General features: G+C 44.8%; 1 protein-coding gene across 1 annotated transcript in view; it reads left to right on the top strand.

Moving 5' to 3' along the window:
- POLR2B (RNA polymerase II subunit B) overlaps positions 1 to 13,648 on the top strand; it is a 131,586-nt gene that overhangs the window by 98,512 nt on the left and 19,426 nt on the right. Inside the window, exons 18-22 of the mRNA XM_086961974.1 lie at positions 167 to 261; positions 512 to 762; positions 856 to 945; positions 3,528 to 3,635; positions 6,980 to 7,093. Of these exons, the coding sequence (XP_086818100.1) occupies positions 167 to 261; positions 512 to 762; positions 856 to 945; positions 3,528 to 3,635; positions 6,980 to 7,093 (658 nt within the window). The remainder of the gene's footprint in view (positions 1 to 166; positions 262 to 511; positions 763 to 855; positions 946 to 3,527; positions 3,636 to 6,979; positions 7,094 to 13,648) is intronic.

Below are 13,648 nucleotides of genomic sequence, written 5' to 3'. Positions count from 1 at the left end.
TAAGTAACTTGTTCTTCTGGCACACTAGCAGCTTACAGTTTACTTTTATCTTCCTGTAGCCTGTTATGGTGCTTATATTATTATTATGATGCACAATATGGAGCATATCAAGCATGCCAAAGTAATCATCTGGTATCCAAATAATCTTGTGCTGTTTTTGTTGCAGGTCTGTTTTCTACCGCTCTTACAAGGAGTCCGAATCCAAGAAAGGATTTGATCATGAAGAGGTTTTTGAGAAACCTCAGCGTGAAACTTGCCAGGGTAAGTTAATTGTTTATATATCCGTAGCCTATTTCATTTCGTTTTTTGTTTTTTTGTAATGAGAGCTATTAATACATTTGCTTTACGCTTTTTTAAAGTAAATTTTTGCACCTTCCTTTAACTTTGATCTAGCATTGAATATTCAGCAGCACAGTGCCTTTTTTGCTGAGCACCTCTAAAGTTACTATGTGATGACATATGACTGATTTGCTGTGATACTAATGGACAAAGTTTGTGCCCCTTGTGTCAGGTATGCGTCACGCGATCTATGAGAAGCTGGATGATGATGGTTTGATAGCACCTGGTGTGAGAGTGTCTGGTGATGACGTCATCATTGGCAAAACTGTTACACTGCCTGAAAACGAAGATGAATTGGAGAGCACCAACAGACGTTACACAAAGCGGGATTGTAGCACATTTCTCCGTACCAGTGAGACCGGTATTGTGGACCAGGTCATGGTGACACTAAATCAAGAAGGATACAAATTCTGTAAAATTAGGGTAAGGTTAGATAGATTTTTTTCCATTCCCATAGTGCGGAAAAATTGTACAAACTACATTTTGTTGAAAAAAATGTTTTCTTCATTTCTTTAGGTGCGCTCTGTTAGAATCCCTCAGATCGGAGACAAATTTGCCAGTCGACATGGCCAGAAGGGTACCTGTGGTATCCAGTACAAGCAAGAGGTACCAACCGGCTATGTTTTGCTTCAATATATCTTGTCAGTACCTTTTTTTCCTGTGGTTCTTTTTCTTCTTTAAAAGTGGCTTTTTATAATAGTTCTGTTATAAATGAAATATTGTGTGTATTGTGCAATTGGTCAAACTTTACAACTAATTTGAGACCTTTTAGACTTTATTAAATGGCATTAATCTGACGGGTACCGTAGTCCACTTTTTTTTAGATTTTTAAATTGACAGTGATGGAAAATCAGTAAAAGAAGTCTGGAGAAAAGCAAGTGATGCCAGCTCAAGAGATAGCATGATATTGAAGTGCAATGCCAATGAGCAGTATTTGCTTAGTTAAAAGAAGTAACCAGTAGGCCAAGAGTTATTCTATTTTGTCGTACATCAAAAATCCCTCACAAAGATTCTGGAATTTCATTTAATTTGACTATGAATTGACTCGCAGGCTGTTCATTTGAATTTTGTAGGTTGCCTTTTTGATGTACATTTCAGAATTACAAACCGGGTTACATGGTTGTTTGAATGTTTATTTTGTACAGCACATCTGACTATCTTAAAAATAAAAACCAGGTAAATAACATTCCAGCAACCCTTCGACTTGAAGCTGCCGTTCGTTCTACATGCAGACAGTATATATTCCACTTTACTTTATACATTGAGGCACAAAGTGGATACAGATCCTAGTGTTGCTCCAGGCTTCTTTACATTAATTGTGTCTAAGTCATGATCCATGTCCTTTCCTATTTCAACAGTCCCATAGCAGTGTCTCCACTATTTCCAAATCTTCTTAAGTTACTTTTTCAGCCTCTATATACATATTAAGGATGGCACGCCGTTCACATATGGTTAGCATGGTTTGTGCAGCTCATTTTCTTGACACATCTTTTTGTAGCAATTATTAGCACCAACATACAAAGTGAGCTTTCTTCTGGTTAAGTCCTCATTATTCAATATTCCTTGGATAACAAATTGGGGCAATGGTGAAATGTCGCATACCATTATTCGAGCAAGCTCACCCACTATTAACTGCCAATATTCAGGCACCTTGTAGGGGCCCCAGACCGTATGACAAAAGGTTGCCTCCTGCCCCTCACGTTTCAAGCAGTCTGGCAACAGACCTCCCCATATCTTACAATCTACTTCTATTAAATGCCACTCTGTGGAGCAATTTTAACAGGACCGGACGTAGATGTGCCTTTCTTTCCACAGCCCTTGGGTCCATCTGAGACGCCTCCCAGTCAACATCCTTTCTTTATTCCTACACCTTACTGCCACCAGTCCCTTAGCTTCTGCTACTCTTCTGGCATTTAATTGAGCTATCTGCACAAAACTAAAATAGCCCCCATCTCAAGCTCTCCCAGTAGTATGCTACCTACCAGTGGCCCATGTTCAGGAATCCCAGCTCAGTCGAGTGCTTACGCCGGCACAGCATGTCTCAGTTGCACATTTTAGTACATTTAACTTGGTGGCAAGCGCATTCTGTCTGTAGGCCTGTGAACTGTCTTATGTTATTGCCCTCTATCGGATCTCTTCTTTAAGAGATCCCAATAGTATCTCCGTCTGTGAAGGCTACTGTAGTTCCTTTATAAAAACTCCTTCCCACAGTGATATTTATTTTGTTATTTTCCCACCCCAACCCTAGTCTTCAGTGTCGCTCCTCAAGCTGGGTGCAGCTTAAATTACCCCACACCTGATTATGTAATCCATATATATGTGAGCTTCTCCATCACTGACTTTTCCAGCCTAATGGCTGGTTCATCCATTGGTGCATATATCGTTTATCAGAGAGCTCGGAGCCATCCAGTAATACTCTCTGAAGTGTGGAAAGGATGTACTTTAATTGTGCACTGGCTGTCAGTGTTTTCAGTGCATTTCCTTGAGTGCCCCATCCCATAGTAGTGGTTGCAGTTCCCTGTCCAAGCCCAAGAAAGTATCTGCTTGCATTGGAAAGGGTGTGTTTTGCATAACTTATTCATATACACATTATGCTTCAGCAGCATAATAATTTGAAAAATTGCAGCTTGCCGTAGTAGTGTTTAAGGAAGAGCCCATCATCTAGCCGCATCAACTCAAAGTCCCATAATATTGGTTCTAGGTTTTCCTAAAGGAATAGCTCTGCATCCAGTGTCACATATATCCTGCTGTACTTATATCCCACATCTGAAACTCTTACCCGGGGATAAATCCCCCTCCAAACTTAACTCTTTGGTTTTGTATATATGGGATTTTTCCCAATTTATTTGATACCACATTTACCATAATGTCCAAAAACTTGGAAAAGATTTGGTATTGTCTCTGTGGGTCAAGCCATATACAAATGTTTGTTGTCTTCATAAATTGATATTTTTTCCTCATGTGGGCTATTGTTTTATATTGAATCCATTTCTCATGTTCAGACCCAACATGCTAGTGGTTCCTCACAGTGAACCATTTGACATTACTCTTGAATACCCTATGGCTGTTTTTGGGAGCTAAATATTTTAACATGACTGATGTAAGGATATACTGCAGATTTGTTTTTTGAAGTATATGAGTTGTATGTATTTTAGTCTGAAGTAAATCCCTTTCCTTGGTTTTTATAGGATATGCCTTTTACATGTGAAGGCCTTACACCGGATATCATCATCAACCCCCACGCTATTCCTTCCCGTATGACAGTTGGTCACTTGATTGAATGTCTTCAAGGAAAGGTAGGTGCAAATTTTTTTTGGAATGTGTTCTGAAGATGAACTCTGGACCTCTAATGGTTTTGAATGTAAAATGGATATATCTTGGAAAACTTGTTATACACTTGCATTTTGGTATTCGAGTTTTCATACATTATCTGATGTGAAATACATTATCGGGTCTTATTTTTTTTTTCCAGCCCGATTCTGAGTCACCTAATTGTGCTGTAAAAAGCACTCTACTACTAAGTAAAAATTGCAGCAGTCCTTATGGTTGTGCAGCTTCTCATTCAAGGAACAGTTGATCACAAGCTGGGGCTATTACAAGAAGGGTGCTCCACATTTTTGTCAGTCCTCTTTGGCACAATAACTACCGGTTGTTAAGTGAGCACCTGAGTTGTTTCATTCGTAAAGTTTGCGGTAATGAGTAGACATGGTTCACCCATGACTTTACTAATTCTACAAAGAAGATCTCTAGAAACCTGGACCATCTTATGTTTTGGATTTTCCTGTTCCCAGCGTGCTGGCTTCACTGCTGCCGATTGGCAGTGCCGTTTCGATAGCTATTTAAGAACATAGCTTTGCATTTCTGTCCTGCACAGCTATCATAACACCAAATATTGATGAAGTTTGGAACCTACACCACTTGCACTTGGGTAACCTCTACCAGGGTCAAGCCCCTAATTTTGGATTCCCCAAACCACAACCCAGAATTCAGACTTTGCTGGGTCGCACAGTCAGAAAGCCAGAGCGCTAACATCCGTGCTCTGGCTTTCTGACTTAGTGAACCAGCAGTGTCTTTGCAGGATCTGAAAGGGAAAGCTTCTTTTAAATGCCTGAAGTACGCAATGAGAGAAAAATGATCTAGAACATAAATGGCCTTTTTCATTACGTCAAGGTATTAGTAAAGTCCGAGGGTTTGTCGTCTGTTTCTGCATCATGTGACTCTATATCCATCTTTTCTTTCTTTGGCTGTGCGGGATTGGAAGACTTGTTTAAATTTGCCTGTGGAATGAGTTCCTTGCAAGTGCTTAATTTTGAGTAGTAGCTGGAACAAGCTCTAATGCTGGCTTTGTTATGACCCTTAATGTGAAGGTGTAGGCCCTCCAAAAACTAATTAACATTATAGAGGCTGTGAAGCCTTTGTAAGTGTTCTGTTTAATCTGAGTTTATCAGTTTGCCAGATAACTGGCAGTATATCCTATTCTCCATTCTACAGAAAATTATTGGGTAAATAAAGAAGTGTGTGGTGGTGACTGGAGGTGTGAGTCAAAGGGAGACAAGGTGGTATACTCGGGCGGGCTGCCCATGTGAACGTGTGTGTAAAAATAAATAGGAGTTCCAGGGTTTGTAGGAAACAAGGAGCTATCTGATTAAATCAAGATCCCCAAATTAGAAAACTACCCTAGATTCATAGTCAAAATTGAGGGGTTGATGGTCTAGCATCTCACAGGTATTCCCTATAACAGTTCAGGTTGTACTGAGAAAAATACCTGAAGCATTGGAGAGGAGAGATAATGACTAACACACAGTTACTGGAGTAACCTCTGACTTGTATGAATTGATGTGTACCTAAATCAACTGGTCTGGTACAGGTAATTATGCCAACAAAAATGTGCTCTTTTTGGCCACATTTCTTTTTTAAAGGCTTGTACTGAAGAATGATCTCCCTGAAGCTTAGTTATGTTTTAAGAAGAAAACCCCATCCCTTCAGGAAGAGTTGACTGTGATAGTAGAAAACAGTACTTCATAAAAAGGAGAGATGCTGAAGGAGCAACCCCCCACATCCTGCCTGATGAATTTAACAGAAAGGAGTTTGAGAGTGTAGAGTTTGTGCATGGAGGGAGTTTTGTGATGAGATTGCTGAGATCAGTTTCTAATCTTCATATTAAAGGCTGTGGGTGGAGAATGTCTCATGAATTTAAAGTGGCACTATTCTTTAGAATCTCTTCCATTCTCTGGCACACTGGCCGCTCCCAATAAGTTACAATGAAGCAACTGCAGGGCGACGGAGTAAATGACACCTTGTTTGCCTGATGATTCGGTTTCATCTTCACCACAAAGTTACATATAGCTCCTGTTTTTGTCACTGATCTAGGGATCTCCTTTGTAGAATTAGTATTGTGATGGGTGAACCATGTCTACTCATTCCAGCACATTTTATGAATGAAACCTAGCACAGCAAATAATTGTTCAAGCCTACGGAATTTGTTTCCTGTCCCATGAAATACTTTTAAAATACATATATGCTGATTCACTATTCATCTTGCATGCTTTACATTTATTCCATTGTATGGCCTTTTGCCATGAACATGTTTTTGTGTTTATCAGATTTTAAACTGTATTTAAAGCTTTTTCTGTGAACAGTGAGTAAAGCAGTACAATTTATATTCATGTGTTATTACAGTTTCAGAAAACAAACATGTGGCAAACAATAGATCGTGGACAGAGATTCACTTTTGGACTCTGTGTACACCCCCCCCTCCCGCCAATATGTGCATTGCATGCATCAGACTACCTTTCCATTTTCCACATTTTGTCAGTTTAACAGTATATGCTCCTATTTAAACTGTTTGGCTGCTCTCTGTGCAATTGAGGTAGATCCCAGGGGCCATGTATCCAGTAGTGGGCGTGCAACACCTGAGCCGCCCTGTAATACCGTTCTAGATCTGGGGCGTTTAAATCGCCGTCTGCATATGTTTTTATTAGTGTCCTATTTCACTCTCTGGTTTTTCCCTGCCCAGGCTAAGCGCATCATTTGGGTTCTAATATTTTGAAAAAGGACTTTGGTAGTATAATGGGGATGTTGGCAAATAAGAAAAGGAAACGAGGCAGCACTATCATTTGCATTATGGCTATGCGACCCAGTAGAGACAGTGGAAGCCTTATCCACTTGTCAATGAACTCTTTTAGTTTCTGTGTTGTTGGCCGTAGTTTTCCCGCACTATTGTGTCTGGGTCCGTATGTACCTGTATCCCCAGGTATCATTCCTCTTCAGTGGTCCATTCAATGGGGTAATCTGTACTAACCTGTGTGGTCGCAGTAGTGCGTTGGAACATTATTAATTTGTGCCAATTCATCTTTAGGCCAGAATGCTGCCCAAATAGCGTCACCTCCTTTAGCATTGGGTACAGATTTTGTTCCGGGTTACAAGTATATAACAGCATATCGTCTGCGTAAGCAGCTATGACTGTTATACTGTGGGATCGAATACCTCTGTGTGAATGGTATTCCAGCATAGCGCATGCTAGTGGGTGTTTATCAGAAATTACTGTTGTATTTTATTACATCTGAACATCCAATATATAACCATGTTTTATCATTAGGAACATTCAGTTTGTGTTAATCTTCAACATTTAAATTTTTAGGTATCTGCAAATAAAGGGGAAATCGGTGATGCCACTCCATTCAATGATGCTGTAAACGTGCAGAAGATCTCTAACTTGCTGTCAGATTATGGCTACCATTTGAGAGGAAATGAGGTAAAGCCGGAAACATGCTTCAGCAATCTTATTTATCTTATGTCAACTACATTTTCCATTTCCTTTTATTTGATTATTTAGCAGCTTCAATATTTGTAACGTTTCACCTATGCTCTAGTCCATATGAACTGAGTCTTGCTCTTGACCCACAGTGAAGAGATTTTCTTTTTTTTTTTTTTTTATTATTTTTATTGTTGCATCAGAAGTATCACAGATGTATAAATTAGCATACGGTCGGGTGTCAACATTCCGCCCTGCCCGTCAGTTATGCAACTTTTATTAACTTTTTGTGTTTAAATAACATATTCGTTCGCATTCCATACTCATCATGAGAACACTTAGCTCTGAAACTTGGAACATAAAAGCAACATAAGAAAATCAATCAAATCCCCCGAAACAGTCGTGTGCCTACCCACCCCGATCCCCTCCCCTCCCCCCCCCCCCCCCACCCCCCCTGACTCATTCCTCCCCCTCAGTGCAACATCCACCCGCCTCGCAGATAAATCTGCGCCTTGAAGGTCTTGCCCGGCTATCAGAGCTCTCCTTCGTGCTGTCCGCTGCGGTCGGCGCTCCCCTTCCCTCCTATCCCACCCCATGAAGCCTCATTCCAGTCCATGGTATTGTCTCCATTTTGCCCACAACCTCCGAAACTTTTTTGGGCAGCCCCTGGCTTTGTATGTCACTCTCTCAACCACCATGTACATATCCAGCCCCCTCCTCCATGCCTCCAAATCTGGTCTTTTGGGTGCCCCCCAGTACCGTGCAATATCTCTTTTCGCTACAACGAAAGCCAACACCAGAAAGATAAGCAAGGGACGAGTCAAGTCCACTTCTGTCGTCATGCCCAGCAGCGCCAATCTAGGGTCACGTGGTAGATCTACCCCCAGTACCTCCTCCAGTTCTAGGAATATTTCCTCCCAATATGCTTGAATGACCTCGCAGCCCCATAGTGTGTGGAAAAAATCGCCGTTCTGCTGGTGGCACATAAGGCACGCTGTGTCAGTTATCTTCCCCATTTTAAATAGTCTTACCCTGTCAAAGTAGGCTCTGTGGAGCACCTTGAATTGTATGAGTCGGAGCCTTGACTTAATCGCCACCTCGCGTGGGTGCATAAGTACCATCTCCCAATCCAAATCCTCCATGACTCCCACGTCTACTTCCCATTTGTCCTGTAGGACCTGCAGGTCTCCTAGTATATTGTTGGTCATGGTTTTATATGTGAGTGACACCGCCCCGCCCAATATCCGTTCCTGTAGTAATCTACCCTCTAGTGGAGCGTATTCCGGAAGGTCTGTAAGTGCGATGTTTTGTGCTCTCCATGCGTGCCTCAGCTGTGCATACTTGTAGTACTGGGTGTTGTGCAAACCAAATTCTTCCCTTAGCGCCTGAAAGGGTTTCAATTCCCCCCTCGCTATCACGTCGCCCACCGTTGAGATACCAATGTCATCCCACCGCCTGAAGCCTCTCAATTTATTAAGTTCTCTCAACCACGTGCAGCACCATAGTGGTGTCTGTCGGGTGGGTCTCTTGTACCATCCCATTCGTTTAGTCGCCTTATGCCACGCCGTCAGCGTAATCTTCGTGGTCGGCAGGAACTGCTTACCCACCGTCCCACCATAGAGGTAGTGCAGAATGTTCCTGTTCGACCACTTGGACCTTTCTAATGCGTAAGTAGGGTGATCGGCCGCCGCATGTAGCCACTCGTTAATCGGGGCAAGGTGTTCTGCCCAATAGTACGCCTCCAAGTTGGGGAGCGAAATCCCTCCACTATACTGGTGGCGCTGAAGTGTGGGTAGGGCCACTCTCGGTTGTTTTCCTAACCATATGAATGCCCTCAGTTCCGCATGGATTTTAACCAAAGTCCCGGTTGGGAGCGGGTAGTATTCGTTTTGTAGTGCGTAGAGAAACTTCAGCAGCAGGACCATCTTAGAGTGCTGCGCGTCCCAACAGGGTGAGTGGAAGCTGTCTCCATCTATCCATCTCTGCCGTCGCTCCTACCATCACTCTGGCAACGTTTTTGTCAAAGGAGCGTTCCTTATCCAGTGTTATATATACACCTAGGTATTGAAAGCCTTCCGTTGTATGGATAAGTAGCCCTGGCAGGCACTCCCTCCGTTCCTTGCCTTGTGGATCATTTAGGACTGAATAGTGCCAGTTTATAGTGTGACCCGCTCTTGCCCCGAAATCGCCTAGGTCTTTGAACAGTTCTGGGATTGTCGTGTCTGGGTCGGTAATGAACAACAGCACGTCATCGGCATACAAGGATATTTTCTCCTGCGTTGCGTCTGAGTCTCCCCATGTGAAGCCCCTGATCCCCTGATTCTGCCTAATCCGTATCGCTAATATTTCTATTGTAAGTGTAAAAAGAAGGGGGGACCACGGGCAGCCCTGGCGCGTTCCCCTGCCGATTGCAAATTCGCGGGACAGCCTCCCGTTAACCCTCACTCGTGCCCTCGGGGCCGAGTACAGTAACTGTACCCATTTCAAAAACTCGGGGCCAAACCCAAACCGCTGGAGGGTCCCCATCAGGAAAGGCCAATGAACAGCGTCAAAGGCCTTCTCCGCGTCGAGGGAGAGGAACCAGTGGGGTTCGCTTCTCCCCCGAACCTCCTGCAACCAATTGTGTGTGCGGCGGAGATTTAATTTGGTCGCCCTATCTGAAAGGAAACCGGACTGGTCCATGTGTACCAGATCTGTAATGACCTGCCGCAGACGTTTAGCCAGGACAGTGGCCAAAATCTTTGTTTCAATATTGAGGAGGGAAATTGGGTGGTAAGAGTCACATTCGTCCCTGGGCTTTCCCTCCTTGTGAATCGGGACGATAGTTGCCAAGGCAAGATCAGGCGGCAGGCTCCCTTTCTGGTATGCTTCTGTGAATAGTGCTTGTATATGTCGTTGCAACAAATCCGCCGTGCGCTTGAAGAATTCCGCCGGGAAGCCTTTGGGCCCCGGTGTTTTCCCCGGTTTCAGCGATGCAATGGCTTCCGATATTTTCTCCAGTGTTATCTCAGCCTCTAAGGTCTTGTTGGCCTCAGGGGATGGAGTCGGCACCTCCATATCTCCCATGTAGTGTAAGGCATCCCCCCTGTCGCCCAAGTCCCTGGCCCTGTAGAAGTTCTCATAATAGGACGCAAAGGCGTCCGCAATGGCCTCATCTGTGTTCGCCCGTCTATCACCAACCAACGTGATCTGGTCCACCCACCATGCCGCCCTTTCCTTCCTACTCAACCATGCCAAGAGTTTGCCGGATTTGTCGCCTACATCATATAATCTGTGGAGTGTTGCAAGTGCCTGGGTGCGTGCCTCGTCAGTGACTAATTCCCTGTAGTGTCTCTGTGCGTCTAATAGTTTCCTATGGGGTGCCTCTCCCTTCTTCTGGTGACATTCCGCCTATAGGGTTAAGATCGCCACTTCTGCACCCTCTATCTTGTCCTGCCGTTTCCGCCTTACCTCTCCCACCCTACTTTGTATGCGATCTCTCAGGACCGGTTTCATTGCCTCCCAAAGGGTAACCTCCGAGTCCACCGAACCCTTGTTTTCGGCCATGTATACCCATATATCCGCTCGTACACCCCACAGTATTTCCTGCGTTTGGATGTCCCAGGCCGCCAGTCACCACTCCGCCTTCCTCTCTCCCCTGTCTCGTCCCAACTGTACATACAGCGGGGAGTGATCTGAAATTCCCCTTGCCTTGTATTCTGCGGAATCCCTTGCCGAGACATCCTGGTGGACACGAAAATGTAATCTAACCTAGAGAAGACCCTGTGGGCCCCCGAGTAAAAGGAGTAGGCCTCCTGGGAAGGGTGGAGCCATCTCCAGACATCGGCGAGGCCGATGGTGTTCATTTGCCGCGATAGGGCCGAAGCGAGTCCTATTGTATGCTGTGACCCCGACCGATCCTGTGAGGCGCACATAACATCGTTAAAATCACCCCCCACTATCTGCACCGTGTCGGCCGTGTCTAGTAGTATGGCGGTGATGGCCTGAAGTGTGCGTGTCTGTAGCTTGAGTGGGGCATATACTGATAGGATCGTGTACCTACATCTCTTCCATACCCCCTCATACCCCCTGGACTCCCGCATAGGTCCCCTGTGGGTCCAGCCAGGTGCGAGTGACCGCGAATGGCGCTGTCTTTTTTTATGAGAATTGCAACCCCCCTGGAGTCCGTTGTGTACCCTGCATGTGCCAGGACGACATGCTGTCCTCTCGCTATAAATGCGCACTGGGTTCCTCTAAGGTGTGTTTCCTGGAGTAGGATGATATCAGATGGCAATCTCTTGAGGTATGCGTTAACTAGGCTCCTCTTAATCTTTGACCCCAGGCCATTAACATTCCATGTCAGCACAGTGACCCCTGCGTCACCTACGTGTATGTTCTCTAGTGTACCTGCCATTGTGTGCCACACTCTCCTTCCCACTTAGGTCCCCGGAGTAGGGATGGCTCGAATCGTGGCATGGCGTGTCGCTGCTGTTTCTCAACAAACCCCGCCCCCCTCCCCCCGCATCCCTCCTGAACCCCAACTTGAGGGAATGTAGGAACCAAACCCCCCCCCGCACCTCCCTCCCCTTCCAGTCGCATCCCAACCTGGGACCAAACTATCCGCGGGAGAAGACCTGTCGCCCTCCCACACATCCCTCCCAACATTATCCAAACAACCAGTATTAAAAACTCAATTAACAGTAGGGGGTGTGTCAACTTGCGTGCTCCGTGTTGCCGAGCTGCAATCTCCCCGAGCCCCGTACACCAATGTTCAGGAGTGTGAGTCCTGTGTTTCCATGGTCGGCCCCTGTCCCGAGGAGTCCTGTTCCAATTGCTGGATTTCCTTGACCAGTGGGTGAATCGAATCGCCCATTGCATCCTCCTCCTCCTCTCCTCCGGACGTGCGGCCCTCTGAGTCCTCCAATTCTTCACCCTCCGAGCGGATTCCATTTCGCAGACAGCTGAACCTAGAGCCTGCCACTGAGTCGGTGCCAGGGGAGGCCGATCTGCCTCCTCTCCTGTCCTCCGTGCCTCGGGTTCGGTATGGTGTCGCCGGGGTTTTCTGTTTCACTCTCCGAGTTTTCCGCCGCTGTGGTTTCGGCAACTCCCAGCGCGGCCTGTCTAGTGCTGCTCGACCCGCCGCCTCTCTACTATTTAAGATAGGGCGTTCCTCAAGCCACAGCCAAGCATCCTCTGGGTGTGTGAAGAAGATGGATTTGTCCTTATATATCACCTTGAGTCTAGCGGGAAAAAGGAGCATGTACGTTATGTTCAAGGACTATAAAAATAACTTATCCTAGGCAACTAATAAGTCCTGGGGGAATAACAGGTACTGTGGAACATTAATTGTTGTAGCCAAACAAAAAATCACCTAATGTAGTGCACATCAAATTATTAACATTAAGAAAAAGTATTGTTCGTGATTAATTTATTAAAATTACAAAAGATATTTAATCAAATCATTGACATACTTAAAAAAGCATACAATTACTTTCATATAAATTTTACAAATGACAATATTACAAGTGACAATGGTTTCAATTTATACATATATTTATAAAAACAGTTAAAAAAGACCAAACAAGTGGAGCAAATGATTTGTCTCTACGCGCGTTTCGGCGTATTCACACCTTCTTCTGGAGAACCACTTGATATTTCCCAAATGATAGTGCTTGCAGCTAGGCCTGGGTCTGAATTCTATCTCTATATGGAGATGTTTTTAGAATAGTATTGGGTCCTTAAGAGTAGCGATGTGAACCTTTTATATATTCCTCTTTTTACTATTTGGATTATTTGGATTATTGTTCAAGGTCTATTAATCCGCAAGGTTTCATCTTATGGTATTGATTTCAAAAAGGCACACACTCAATAGATGTTGACCGTGGTTGGAGTGGTAATTTAGCACTGAATATATAGCGTCTGTCGCCAACCGTGATTAAAGGATGTCAAATAGCACTTAGCGTTGCTTTGGGCTGAACTTATGATTTGATGGTTCTAGTTTCCCACTTTAGGTAGATAGGGGCATGGATGACCTCCTATTCGTTTTTGATTGTTGTCCGGTAGCATCCGTACACGTGGCCTCAAATGGGGGTCTGTTGCGTTATGTTCAAGGACCCCAGTTTTGCCTTCACGTAGTCGAACGAGCGGCGCTGCTTCGATACTTCCTGGCTGTAGTCCGGGAAAATCATAATGGTGGAATTCTCCAGGCGGATCTCCCCCATTTTCCTGGCTTCTCGTAATATCAAGTCTCTGTCCGCGAAGTTTAAGAAGCACGCTATAACCGGTCTCGGTCTTGCTCCCTCCGGTGGTTTGGCCAGAAGGGCCCTGTGAGCCCTCTCGATGATGAAGCACGAGGAGAACTGCGCAGCTGGGAAGGTAGTTTTCAGCCAGGCGAGGAGGAAGGCGGACATGTTCTTCCCCTCAATTCCTTCCCTAAAACCCACAAGCGAAGGTTGTTGCGTCTTGATCTATTTTCCGCGTCGTCTACCTTCCACAGCAGCTGCCGGTGTGAGGCTTGTAGTTCCGCCATGTCTTTCTTTAGTGACAAGATCGATTCCTCATTGTCGGTTATTCTAG

Source organism: Lissotriton vulgaris, chromosome 3_1, assembly GCF_964263255.1.
Source record: "Lissotriton vulgaris chromosome 3_1, aLisVul1.2, whole genome shotgun sequence".
NCBI classification, from domain to species: Eukaryota; Metazoa; Chordata; class Amphibia; order Caudata; family Salamandridae; genus Lissotriton; species Lissotriton vulgaris.
Note: the sequence above shows the minus strand (reverse complement) of the source record. Positions and strands in the feature narration are given on the sequence as shown.